Source organism: Hemicordylus capensis, chromosome 3, assembly GCF_027244095.1.
Source record: "Hemicordylus capensis ecotype Gifberg chromosome 3, rHemCap1.1.pri, whole genome shotgun sequence".
In the NCBI taxonomy this organism is placed as follows: domain Eukaryota; kingdom Metazoa; phylum Chordata; class Lepidosauria; order Squamata; family Cordylidae; genus Hemicordylus; species Hemicordylus capensis.
In genome coordinates this window covers 202446633-202460780 of record NC_069659.1, presented here as the reverse complement: position 1 = coordinate 202460780, position 14148 = coordinate 202446633, and the positions used below count along the sequence as shown (strand labels likewise).

At 44.9% G+C, this 14148-nt stretch overlaps 1 protein-coding gene across 1 annotated transcript; it reads right to left on the bottom strand.

Annotated features, from left to right (window-relative positions):
• Positions 1-653: 653 nt before the first annotated feature.
• On the bottom strand, positions 654-6591 carry LOC128348757 (synaptotagmin-like protein 2). Its single transcript, XM_053304381.1, has 3 exons — positions 6120-6591; positions 5317-5522; positions 654-1101 (listed from the first exon to the last, which is right to left on the bottom strand). Exons 1-3 carry the CDS (start codon positions 6224-6226, stop codon positions 956-958), a joined length of 459 nt encoding a protein of 152 aa, XP_053160356.1. The 5' UTR covers positions 6227-6591; the 3' UTR covers positions 654-955.
• Positions 6592-14148: the final 7557 nt, after the last annotated feature.

The window sequence follows — 14148 nt, the reverse complement described above, 5'->3', positions numbered from 1 at the left end:
ATCTTTTCGTCTTTAAAATCCCACAGGGATCCCTCTTGGGGTATGCCCCTTCCCCTTTAAGAATGTAGGAAGTACCTTGTTGGATTAGACTGTATTCAACACTTGTTTCCAGGGGTCAGCACACAAAAGGTCAGAAATGGGATTGTGGTCCGATAGCAGACTGAAGTGCTTCCTGGAGACTCGCTAATGAAATATTTTTCATTATATCAAACCATTAAAATCTTCAGCATTCTGAGCCCGATTCAAACATTATGCTGTACATGTGTTTGTGTGAATGACTGTACTGTCCCTTTGTTCCTTTCAAAAGTGAACCTGGATACAGGCCCTTCAAATGCCTGGTATAGAGAGGTACTTCTGTACCTGTGTTCAGCATAACATGTGAATGAGTGTACCTGTGTACAGATCTGTACCTGTATACATTGTGCACCTGTACAAGTGTTGAACATAACATGTGGATGGGAGATGAATGCCAGCTCCTGGAGAACTCTCAGTCGATCCTGGAGAGCTGGTAACCCAGGCATATCCTAGTACAGATTTTTCATGTTTCATTTGCATCATGGTTTGCTTCAACTTTGTTGTGATACTGTGTGTACTGGTGGCTGTACTAGCCAAAGTTTTGTCATAACTTCCTCTATGGGGAGGCACAAACGAAACAGCATCATGGACACTGTAATAAAATAAACTATAAACATATTTACACCATTTCTTCCCTGCTCTCTGGGTACAAACCCAAAGTCGAATAAAATCTAAGGTCTAGATGATGGAGAGGTGACGAGCAGCAGGTCTTTCAGCTAGCTGGGATGTAAAATCCGCTCAGTCCTCTCTTGGGATGAGTAATAATACCTTGTCCTTTCGAAGTGCATTGCACAGGCAATCCTGAGGTCAGCCAGCTTTGCATTGGCCCTCTTCTCTGTGTAAACGGTTCTCCGTTCCTCTGTGGGCTGCTGCCAGCTGTTCATTTCAGCTTCCTTTTTCCAGCCAGAGAGCGCAAAGGCAGGGACGCTTCAATCCATTCATTCGCCGTGGTCATCATTTCCTGCCAAAATGCGACCTCCTCTTGTGTGGAGTCCATCCAGTCAACGGCAATCCCATAGCTGGAGCCTTTGAAAGAAACAAGAAACAAGTGAGCCTCGGGGAGGAGGAGAGCTGGTCTTGGGGTAGAGAACGTGAATGGTCCCCTTTGCTAAGCAGGGTCTGCCCAGGTTTGTATTTGGATGGCTGTCTACATGTGAGTACTGTCAGATATTCCCTTTGGGGGATGGGGCGGTAGTTCAGTGGAAGTAGGGCTGGAGAGACATCTGCTTGAAACCTTGGAGAGCTGCTGCCAGTCAGTGTAGACCAGGGATTCTCAACGTTGGGTCCCCAGAAGTTATTGGACTTAAACTTCCATAATCCTCAGCCCCAGCGGCCTTTGGTTGGGATTATGGGAGTTGAAGTCCCATAACATCTGGGGACCCAACGTTGAGAATCCCTGGTGTAGACAATACTCAGACAGACAGACCAAGGGTCCTATGTCCGCTAGGCTGACACCATGCATTTGATCAGGAGGACTCGAGGGAGTGTGCTAAAATGAATGACAGGGAATGCCCACTGTAATACCCTGGTTCCTTCCAAATGGCCATAGGAATGCATGGCATTTCCAAATGGCCATTCGGTGCATTTCATGGCCATTAGGAAGAAACCAGTGCATTTCAGTGGGCATTCAATGCCATTCATTTTAGAATGCCCACCGTAGGACTTGCATACAGAAGGTCCTCGGTTCAATCCCTGGCAGCATCTCCAGATAGGGCTAGAAAGATTCCAGCCTGAAACTTTGGAGAGACGCTGCTAGTCAGTGTAGAGCAGGGATTCTCAGCATTGGGTCTTCAGATGATATTGGACTTCAGCTCCCATAATCCCCAGCCAAAGGCCGCTGGGGCTGGGGATTATGGGAGTTGAAGTCCAATAATATATGGGGACCCAACATTGAGAATCCCTAGTGTAGACAGTACTAAGCTAGATGGACCCAGGGTTTGACTCAGTATGAGGCAGCTTCCTATATTCCTATGAACTGCTGTATCAGCGGCTATGAAAAGGGGCAACCTATGATCGTGCTCCTTTTTTGAGAGGTCATAATCTCTGCTGCAAGCAGTCACGTTCATGGTAGGACTGTGTGTATCATAGGAACATAGGAAGCTGCCTCAGGCTGGGTCAGACCATTGGTCCATCTAGTTCAGTCTTGTCTACACAGACTGGCAGCGGCTTCTCCAGGACTGCAGGCCAGAGTTTCTCTCCGCCCTGTCTTGGAGTTGCCAGGGAGAGAACTTGGAACCTTATGCATGCAAGTAAAAAGATGCTCTTCCACTGAGTTATGGAACCTGCTGCATGCAAGTGTGCAGGTGCTCTTCCCAGAGCGGCCCCATCCCCTGAGGGGAATATCTTACAGTGCTCACACATGTAGACTCCCATTCAGTGCAAACTAGGGTGGACTCTGTTTAGCAAAGGCGGCAATTCATACTCGTTACCACAAGACCAGCTCTCCTCCCTTAATGGTGTTCCTTGTCAAACACAGAAGAAAAGCACCATTGACTGTCTAAAATGGAAATACCCTATGGAAGATGACTCTGAATTTAAGACGATCCCCTTAAAAAGTAGAGGTTACATTCAAGTTATACCTACATTGACTCAAAAATAACAGGACTCTGAATAGAAGATGACCTCCTGATTTCTAAGATCAAAATACTTGGAATAAACCTAGTCTTGTATTCAGGTAAATACAGTATAGTCACAGCGGTTAGATCTAGCTGTTTTTCTTGAGCGACCTGAGGTTTGCCAGCCCTGCCCTCCAGGATCCACTACTGAAAGTAATCCTGGAGGTTCTTCTGGCCTGGTGTGGTGACAGATATTGCATTACAAAAATGGGAGCAGGGGGAACCTTGCAGGAAGAGCTCCAGTCAGGGTTGGCAACCCTGTTACTCAAGGCCACTCATTTAACCCACAGGCTCTTCCAGGCTCAACGACACTGGTCTCGGAAGCAGGGATGGCCGACTTGAGACTCTCCCGATGTTGGTGGACTACAACTCCCATTGTCCCCAGCTGCAGCACATATATATCACAGCAGTTCTCAGAGCAGTTTACATAGCAAAAGGGATGAGGAAATGGCTCTCTGCTCCAAAAGAGCTCATGGTCTAAAACAAGCTGAGAGAGAGGGGTGGGTGACGCGGAGAGATCCTAGCAAGAGCCACTGGGAAGGCTGCTATACTTTGTGTGCTGAACAGGGCCAGCTACTCTCCTCCTGCTGAATGGAAGAGAGCCGCCATTTTGGAAAAGTGTCGTTTGGCTCAGTCAGCAGGAGCCCCTTGAAGGAGGGCGGCCTTTGCCTGCGGGGGCTGCTCATTCATTATTCGCTGAGCAGCTGCTGTCCTCTCTGTTTTTCCACAGAAAAGTTCCCAAAGGAATTTCTATAGCAACAGCAAGGAGAAAAGATGGTTCCCTGCCCCAAAGAGGCTCCCAATCTAAGGGAGGGAGACACAAGGGAGACCCCCAGCAACTGGGAGGGATGCTATTCTAGGCTGAATAGGGCCAGCTGCTCTCCCCGGCCGCCATTTTGAAAAGGCGCTTCTTGGCCCAGCAGAGGCCCCTTAACGAGGCCGACCTTTGCCTGAGGGGGCCGCTCATTCATTATTCACTGAGCAGCTGTCCCCTCTGCTTTTCCACCGGAAAAGTCCCCAAAGCAGTTTCCAAGGCAACAGGAGTGAGAAGATGGTTCTCTGCCCCAAGGGGCTCACCGTCTAAAAAGAAAGACAAAGGAGAGCCCAAGCAACAGCCACCTAGGCTGGGCTGGACAGGGACAGCACCTCTAAATGGAAGAGAGCCGCCATTTTGAGAAGGTGCCCCCTAGCCTGGTCAGCAGGTACTTAACGAGGCCGACCTTTGCCTGAGGGGGGCTGCTCATTTATTATTTATGGAGCAGCTGTCCCCTCTGCCGTTCCACAGAAAAGGTTCCCAAAGGGGCTTCCACAGCAAAAGGCATGAGTAGATGGTTCTCTGCCTCCAAGGGGCTTGCAGGCGAAAAAGAAACACCAACGAGACGCCAGCAACAGCCACTGGGAAGGACACTGGGCTGGGCTGAATAGGGACAGTTGCTCCCCCTCTTGTGGGATACGAGAGAGCCGCCATTTTGAGAAGGTGCCCTTCGGCCCAGTCAGCAGGGGCCCCTTCAGCAAGGCCGGTCTTTGCCCCACTTCTTATTTATCCCCCTCACTTGTCTACCCTGCTTCTCGAGCAGAAAAATTCCCCAAACAGCTTTCATAGCAAAAGCAAGGAGAAGATGGTTCCCTGCCCCACAGAGACACAAGAGAGACGCCAGCCAACAGCCACTGTAGGGACAGTGTACTGGTCTGAAGAGGGACAGTTGCTCTCCCCCTGCTAAATGCAAGAGAACTAGACCACTTTCTAAGAGGTGCCTCTTTCCTCAGTTAGCATGACTGCTGCATTTCACCATCATCTTAAGCGACAAATTGAAACAAACTCTTGCACAAATATATCAATAGGATCATATAGTCAAGAATGACAGGGAATGCCCACTAAGATGCACTGGTTAGAAACATAGGAAGCTGCCATATACTGAATCAGACCATTCGTCTACCTAGTTCAGTATTGTCTTCACAGACTGGCAGTGGCTTCTCCGAGGTTGCAGGCGGGAATCTCTCTCAGCCCTGTCTTGGAAATGCTAGTGAGGGAACTTGGAACCTTCTGCTCTTCCCAGAGCAGCTCCATCCCCTGAGGGGAATCTCTGACAGTGCTCACACTTCTAGTCTCCCATTCATATGCAACCAGGGCAGACCCTGCTTAGCTAAGGGGACAAGTCATGCTTGCAGCCACAAGACCAGCTCTCCTCTCCTCTCCATTGGCCATTCAGAAATTCCATGCAGTCCCCTTGCCATTTGGAAAGAACCAGTGCATTTTAGTGGGCATTCGCTGTCATTCATTTTAGGATGTCCTGACCCGAGTCCAGTGTACAACTTGCATGCTGATGGCTTCAGGTTCAACCCCTGAAATCATCCGGGCTATGTTAGTCATGACTACATCCTACTAAAATTAATGGGAAATTAATGGGAAATGAACGGTACTCATTGATTTCAATGGTGCAGAGGCCTGGCTTGCTGTGAATTCTAATTTCCGCCCAGCCACGCTTCTGAAGAGAAGCCCTTTCCATTTTGATTTGCGGTCCAAAACATGCCCTTTGGATGTCTGCTCTCCCTGTTTATATTTTCTGGGCAAGGAGAACATGTTTCATGTCGAAACTGGAATGAGGCGAAAGGGCCTCGTTATTACCTGTCCCAAGTCCCAGCTGGATCCCTCCCAGAAAGTGATTGGTCAGTTTCTCATGATCCCAGACGGTCAGCTCGACACAGGCATCCTTCAGATCTTCTGTATGAAAGCCGTCGTACACGATGGTGTGGTTAAACACCGGGTTGGAGTCCCTCTGGACAATGCGGGTCTTCTGGTAGCTCTTTTTACTGGTGTCTGGAAGAACGTAGCTTGCAAGGGAGAAAGAGCATTTGACATCAGGCAGAATGGCGACAGAGAAATGTCATCTTCCACTTATTTTTTCCAGTCATTCAGCTAAGCAAACAGAATTCAAGCCCTCCGGAGCCTAGCTATTACTATTTATTATTACTTTAATATCCACGATGGAACTTGGATCCCAAGCCAAGAGAGCGGAGTTCATAGTGGCAACATTTAACACACTTAAGAGGCCTGCTGGGATAAAAAAAATATCAAGAGATGATTGGAAAACGAGCAGGGAAGGCACCACCAAGTGAACCTCAAGTGGCAGGGAGTTCTACAGAGTGGGGGATCCGAAAAAGCTCTGTCCTGCATCGCCACCAACTGAGCATCAGACAGAGGTGAGAAACAAAAAGAGGGCTTCCCTCATGGATCTTATATGGTGGGTGGAGTCATGTTCAGATATGTTGGCTCTAAACTGCTTAGGGTTTAAAGTGGTAGGGACACCTCTGAGCATTTCTTTGTCAGCGAAGGTATGTGTGATGAATGAGCACCATGGAAGCATATGGTTGTGCTTGCTTGGGTCCGTGTGGGTATGAAATCCACCCCCCGCCCCATGACACACCTACCATTTCACAAAGGAGCCCACTCCGGAGGGACGTAACTGGGGCAGATCTTTGGTGTCCTTGACCCAGATATGGACCTCCCCAGACGGAGGGGTCTTTCGACCTGCCATGAAGGATCAAGAGACATAGTTGGTTGGTTGCCAAGAAGTATGGTAGCTTCCTTCATCCAAAAGTCTTAATAAAACAGATCCCAATGGACAGTAAAATGTGCTATAGTGGATAAACTGGGGCAGGTAGATTCCTGTTCACATCCCTGCTCATTAGCGGGGCTCACTGGTGACCCAGTTGCTCTCACTCAATCTCGCCTACCTTGCAAGGTTGTTGTGAGCATAAAATAGGAGGGAGACTGTGTGTACTGCCCTGTGCAAGGAAAACATGACATTGATAACAAGTGAAACCATTCTTTACTTTATAATATGGGGTGGGGCCATAGATCAGTGGCAGAGCATCTGCTCCGTATGGAGAAGGCTGCAGGTTAAATATTTGGCAGCATCTCCAAGAAGGGCTGGGAAAGACTCCTGCCTTGGAGAATCCGCAGCCAGTCAGTGTAGACAATACTGAGCAGTAGTATAGGGGCATACCTGCTGTCAAAAACCATGTGCTTTTGTTTACAAACAAAAGCACGTGGCTGGAGGATGACGTCACAGTGACGTCACGGGGGGCGGGGGCTTGCAGCTGTCAAAATGCGCTTACGTCACCGGAAATACATCATCGGAAGGGCTTTAGGAGACCCCCACGTGACCGGGAAGGGCCAGAAGTGGGGGACGCCCTTACCCCCGGAAGTCTGGCACCCACCCTACCACGCCTACCCCAGAATATGTCCAGACATGTCCGAAGGGGTGCATGTGACCCCTCTACGAGCACGCCTAGCCACCCTGGACCAATAGGAACAGGTTTCAGGCTCCGGAGAGGTCTGAGTGAGCGGGTGTGATAATGGTCGGGCGGCCATTTTGTGCAACTTTATTAGGCGAAAAGGCCCAGAGGAGACCCCACGTGGCAGGGAAGGGTCAGAAGTAGGGGTACGCCCTCACCCCGGAAGTCTGGCACCCACCCTACCACCCCTACCCCAGAATATGTCCAGACATGTCCGAAGGTGGACATGTGACCCATCTACGAACACGCCTAGCCACCCTGGACCAATAGGAACAGGTTTCAGGGTCCGGAAAGGCCCGGGTGCGCAGGCATGATAATGGTCGGACGGCCATTTTGTGTAACTTTATTGGGTGAAACGGAGTCAAGTGAGCCCTCTACGAACACGCCTGGCCATCCTGATTCAGTACGAATACACCGTTTCTCTCTGAGCCACTTTGTTTTTGCAGACCCACGGTTTGAGCGATCATGGGTTCCCCAGAGAGATCCTTGGAGGATATTGTACAAGAAACAATTGTAAATCCCTAGCCTGAGAAAGCATTCTATTAGTACAAGTTCTGATGATGAGAAGTTTCCACCAAAGTCCCCTAATTTCCTTTCTTCTGACAAATACAAACATGCACACATTTTTTAAAAGCAAGACATCTCTCTCTCACACACACACACACACAGACACACACACAACATTTCTGGGATATATATCCTTTGGTTGCAAAGCTAAGCACACAAGGGTTACCTGGGAGTAAGCCCTCATGGGTTCATTAAGGCTTTGAGTTAGAAACTGTATAGAATGGTTGCAATCTGGACTGCTATGATTTAAATCACTTCACAGAACTTAGTTTTAATGATTTAAATCTCAATTTAAAACACCATTTCCTAGTAAAAGTAAAATTCTTGTTGTCTAATATAATCTTAGTACGTATTGAGAGATGTAATACGTATTCAGAGATCATAATGCTGTTTCATTCGGGCAACCAGACCTTGCATTTCTTTGTTGCACTCTTTGCATTTTTGCACACATGCCTGACTTACCCACATGTACAGAAACTTGATTAAAATACTCCCAAGTGAGGTCTCTTTTAAGCGTGCAACCCTGATAGGTGTTTCCCTTCTAAAATGGAGGATACAGCTGGAAAAGGTTTCCTCCATGTTCCTGTTGCTTGCCCAGATCTATTCCAACCTCCCCTGATCTCCTAGGCCTTCTTTGGTTGCAAAGCTAAGCACACAAGGGTTACCTGGGAGTAAGCCCTCATGGGTTCATTAAGGCTTTGAGTTAGAAACTGTATAGAATGGTTGCAATCTGGACTGCTATGATTTAAATCACTTCACAGAACTTAGTTTTAATGATTTAAATCTCAATTTAAAACACCATTTCCTAGTAAAAGTAAAATTCTTGTTGTCTAATATAATCTTAGTACGTATTGAGAGATGTAATACGTATTCAGGGATCATAATGCTGTTTCATTCGGGCAACCAGACCTTGCATTTCTTTGTTGCACTCTTTGCATTTTTGCACACATGCCTGACTTACCCACATGTACAGAAACTTGATTAAAATACTCCCAAGTGAGGTCTCTTTTAAGCGTGCAACCCTGATAGGTGTTTCCCTTCTAAAATGGAGGATACAGCTGGAAAAGGTTTCCTCCATGTTCCTGTTGCTTGCCCAGATCTATTCCAACCTCCCCTGATCTCCTAGGCCTTCTTTGGTTGCAAAGCTAAGCACACAAGGGTTACCTGGGAGTAAGCCCTCATGGGTTCATTAAGGCTTTGAGTTAGAAACTGTATAGAATGGTTGCAATCTGGACTGCTATGATTTAAGTCACTTCACAGAACTTAGTTTTAATGATTTAAATCTCAATTTAAAACACCATTTCCTAGTAAAAGTAAAATTCTTGTTGTCTAATATAATCTTAGTACGTATTGAGAGATGTAATACGTATTCAGGGATCATAATGCTGTTTCATTCGGGCAACCAGACCTTGCATTTCTTTGTTGCACTCTTTGCATTTTTGCACACATGCCTGACTTACCCACATGTACAGAAACTTGATTAAAATACTCCCAAGTGAGGTCTCTTTTAAGCGTGCAACCCTGATAGGTGTTTCCCTTCTAAAATGGAGGATACAGCTGGAAAAGGTTTCCTCCATGTTCCTGTTGCTTGCCCAGATCTATTCCAACCTCCCCTGATCTCCTAGGCCTTCTTTGGTTGCAAAGCTAAGCACACAAGGGTTACCTGGGAGTAAGCCCTCATGGGTTCATTAAGGCTTTGAGTTAGAAACTGTATAGAATGGTTGCAATCTGGACTGCTATGATTTAAATCACTTCACAGAACTTAGTTTTAATGATTTAAATCTCAATTTAAAACACCATTTCCTAGTAAAAGTAAAATTCTTGTTGTCTAATATAATCTTAGTACGTATTGAGAGATGTAATACGTATTCAGGGATCATAATGCTGTTTCATTCGGGCAACCAGACCTTGCATTTCTTTGTTGCACTCTTTGCATTTTTGCACACATGCCTGACTTACCCACATGTACAGAAACTTGATTAAAATACTCCCAAGTGAGGTATCTTTTAAGCGTGCAACCCTGATAGGTGTTTCCCTTCTAAAATGGAGGATACACTTGGAAAAGGTTTCCTCCGTGTTCCTGTTGCTTGCCCAGATCTATTCCAACCTCCCCAGATCTCCTAGGCCTTCTTTATCCCGATTCAGACACTGTTCTGTGGAGGTGTACACAAGTTGGTGTGAATTACTGTACCTGGGTTCATTTTAAAATTCAAACAGGGATACAGGCCCTTCAAGTGCATGGTACAGATAGGAAGTATAATGCTGTACCTGTGTAACATATGAATGACTGTACGTGTGCACAGATTTGTACCTGTGCATAGACTCATTGTACAATTGTTGAACATAATGTGTGAATGGACCAACAAGTTCACAGAATATAATTAGGAGTTATTATTAATACTCTTGTTCATGATATCTTTGACCTATGTTCTTTAAATAAATAAATAGGTTTAAGGGGAAAAAATCCAATTTAAATTTTAAAATCTGATTAAAAAAAATAAATCATTGTTTTCTATCAACCCCAGCTGCAATTCTATGCAACATTTACTTTATCAGTTTTGAAAAATTAAGGCATATAGATCACAGCCCTGAGAGAGAATTTATGCTGAAGATCTCTCCTTTCAATACTACTACAGTCACCAAAGTTTAAAAAAACAACAAAATAACCTGCCAACAGCAAAACACACACACACACACACACAAACCCTTAGAATAATTAAGGACTATAGAGAGAGGTGCAGCTACTTAAATATTTTGGACTTGCCTGGTTTCTAAGCTATACCTGTTAGGTTGGCTCATAAATAGAAGGCAAGAATGTCAGATTTCTTAAAAATTAAAAACAAATATTTCTGTTTTAAAGACCCATTTCAGACAGGGTAGGTTTGAAATGATCCAAGGTGTAATTTCAGTTAAAATATCATTATTATTTTTTAAACCACCCTCTCGAGAGGAGAGCTGAGGAAGCTCGCAACAGGCTTTTCTAGATTTCTGAGTGTTACTAAGATTTGCTAGTGAAATTTTAGAAGATGAGGAAAAGGAAACGAAAAGAGAAAAGCTCCCAGCAAAAGCTGGACCCCCACCATAGCCACACAAACTGCAGATCCTGGAGTAGTAAAGTTGAGAGACAGAGGAGTGCATATGTTACTGAATTCAAAATGATGCCTGCAACTTATAATTAGGTGGGTAACAGGCCATCTGCAGGTGGACGGTGACCACCCCCCCCCCCCGCATCCCTGGAACCGTTATAAAAGGGTGACAGGTAACTTTACATTACCCTCACCTGTAAAGCTAGCAAGAACACAGGTTGGGGTCTTTACTACCCAATTAGCAAGGCCCCCGGGATCTTCCTGGGGACTGGGGCCGGTTGGGATACGCTGTCCCACATAGCGGGTGTGTATGTGTGTACTGTTAAAACAGATAACCCCCCGCCCCCGAACAGGGGTGGGTGTTCTTCAGAAATGCCTGCTGCTTCTTCAGAAGAGAACTGTTGGGAACCCGCTGCAGGTCCAACATCGAACGCCAAGCCTCCTCGAGAAGCTCCGCTGTGGGTAGCCCGCTCTTTGGGGGTGGCATTCGGGCCAACATCAGAAGCCTCACTTAGAGAGGACCCATTCTGGGTTTCACACTGTTCAGTAAAAGCATTCTGAGGACCGGGGCCACTAGGTGACTCCTCGGATGGTTCAAATTCATCTGAAGAATCAGAAGCATTCCTATGCCCTCCTGGCTGGTTGCTAAATGTGTTCCCTCTGCTTTTGGGCCCCTATGCGTGTGCATGTCCCCACCCCACCCCTCCCCTCCCAATGTGTGGTGGCACAGGAATACATGTACTCATTTTTTGTTAATTTCTGAAACTTGAAGGCCTCAGACAGATCATTATAGAGTTTCAGGACTGTCTTCTGGTAATCTTCTGTCTTCTGGCTTGTTAAAAAATCTGCACAGCAACATTGTTAAGGACATAAAGAAAACTAGCCATCACCCACAGCCATTCATCAAGGTCTTTCCCACACACCATGAGCTTTGGTGAAGCGTCAGCATTGCCTGGCTCCTCATCAGCCAGTTCTAAAAAACAAGAACATGATAAAGTTAGAAAACTATACGACAGCCCGCCCCACAAGGTGGTTGTAATTTATTTATTAAGATGTGTATACCCCCACCCCTGCACTACTCCCCCCGACAAGGTGGTTGTAATTTATTTTATTAAGTTATGTACAGTATACCCCCACCCCTGCACTACTCCCCCCGACAAGGTGGTTGTAATTTATTTTATTAAGATATGTACAGTATACCCCCACCCCTGCACTACTCCCCCCGACAAGGTGGTTGTAATTTATTTTATTAAGATATGTACAGTATACCCCCACCCCGACAGTACTCTACTGCTCGGGGTGTATCAGAGGCTCTTATTTCAACAGGGAGCATTTCAACAGGGAGCAAGTCCAGGGACTGCATCGGAGAAGCCCCAAACAGCCGCCAGAAGAGTGGGCGGAAGCCGCAGGCAAACAAGAACATTAATAAAACAGCTACAATGTAAAATAAGTCTCATAAAGTTAAACAAATTAAACTAAACAAGTTAAAAGACCAGACTAAAACCACAATTTTTAAAGTTTCAAATTGAAAGTCAACTATCAAAACTACACCCTCTTTAAAAGTATGCATTTTTAAAGGGTTGCTAAAAACACCAAGTTTTTTAAAAAAATTCTGAATGTTTTAAAACTAGTGCCCCCCAGGTGAGACACGAACACACAACCATGGGTTGTGTTTTTGTACAAATACCCTATGCTATCCATTGCGCGTGTGGAAAAATTCTATTTATTAATAACTTTCTAAAAGTCATCTTAAAAACCTTGGGTTTTCAAACATTGGTGGAACACACATTTTAGAAATCTATGTTCTACACACGGCTTTTAAAACTAGAACCTGTTCACTTGGATGCAGAGCTAGAGGCCTTGTAAAAATACTTAAGAACCAGGCAAAAGAACAAGCTAGCTCTTGAACACAGGGCAGTCAGAGTTATTATATGTCTTTTCTGACACCACACTCACTGGAGAAAGTAATGAATGAGTAACACAAAGGGCAAAGTTTCATGTAAAGTTACACATACAACATAAAGAACACAAATGAATACAGAGTTGTAAAGTATAAAGAATATGATATTCTACATAGAGTGTCAGACACAGTAGTGTATGTACTTGAGAAGGCACATTTCCATATCATAGTTTAGGGTTGTCCAAGACCATGGGTAGATTGTGCTCACATCTGAAAAAACAAAGTAACAATTTCAATGTGGTTGCTAAATGCTCAGTGTAAAGTAGTAATTTTCCATTAAAATAAACCCGTTATTTCCTCAAGGTGCGGATAACTATCACTTACTGTAAGCCCCCCCCCCCCCCGCCCAAGGGAGCGCTGTGCAGGTATGGCTGAGCATACCTAATAGTCACAGAACATCACCCTAAAACTCTGCTCCTCCAGAATAGGAAGCTATAGTACAGCCATGTGGCAGGCGGACCAACACATGGCTTTTTTTCTGCAAATGGCTGTTTCTACAGAGAAACAATATGTAGCAGGCTACTCTGCTCCACTCTGTGGAGTTCTCTCTTTTGCCCTAAAGAATTAGTCACTCCTTCAAACCAAAACATTCATCATAAAACTTTTGTGGACCAGAATCTGCAGCATCACAGGCATCTGATGTATGGGATTGCTGATCCACAACAGCTCATGCTGAAACTAGAAGATAAAACATGGCCTCACAGCAGTTTGGGGGAAACATTTGAAACCCACATGCCTAAAATTCAAACTGGCAAAATCAAAAATTATTTATTTATTAAATTTCTATACCACCTTTCATTAAAATAATCTCAAGATAGTTCACCCAAAAAGTTAAAACAAGACTACAAAAATTACACAATTAAAATATTAACTAGAATATAAAAATACTGATCTGATTAAAAAAGAAAAACAAGCACAATATAACCGTAAAAGATACAGAGCATCAGCAATGGAAACAAGCATGTAAAAGCCTGGGTAAAAAAAAAACCCTGCAGGCCTGAAATTGAAACGGGGGAGGGAATAAATCCAACACAGGGTTGGGGAAGCTCTCTTTACCTGAGACCCAGACTTTATATCCCAACACTTTCAAATATACAGGTTCCGTTTTTAACCTTGTCTAATTAGCTGTGTGCAAACTACCACCCCACTCAATCCCCCAAAACCTGAATATGCTATTTATTGCTAAATAAATATGCTATTTTATTGGTGAAGGTGATTAGAACTGCCTGGAAAAGGGGCAGGGGTTGGGGGCAAAGAGAATTCATGGTGGATTAAAGCAAAATTAAACACACACACACACACAGACAACAACATCTATAGAAATAGATGAAGACTACACTAAGTCTGAGATATTAAAAGCAGCAATAAGACTAAAAAAATGCACTGAGCTTTACAGTTAAGGTTGCAATCCTATACAGACTTACTAGGGAGAAAATCTATTGATACTGATGGTACTTACTTCTAAGCAGGCATGCATAGAATGATTTTGCATTATAAAGCCAAATAAATAAATAAATAAATAAATAAATCCTTAAGGATGCAGACT

What these genes read in the sequence shown, in the direction of transcription:
- LOC128348757 (XM_053304381.1), bottom strand. Translation starts at nt 6,226, where the DNA reads ATGGCAGGTCGAAAGACCCCTCCGTCTGGGGAGGTCCATATCTGGGTC. An exon ending in GTGGGCTCCTTTGTGAAATG is followed by an intron (nt 5,523 to 6,119) that starts GTAGGTGTGTCA and finishes CTCCCTTGCAAG; the next exon opens with CTACGTTCTTCCAGACACCA. An exon ending in CCAGCTGGGACTTGGGACAG is followed by an intron (nt 1,102 to 5,316) that starts GTAATAACGAGG and finishes TTTCTTTCAAAG; the next exon opens with GCTCCAGCTATGGGATTGCC.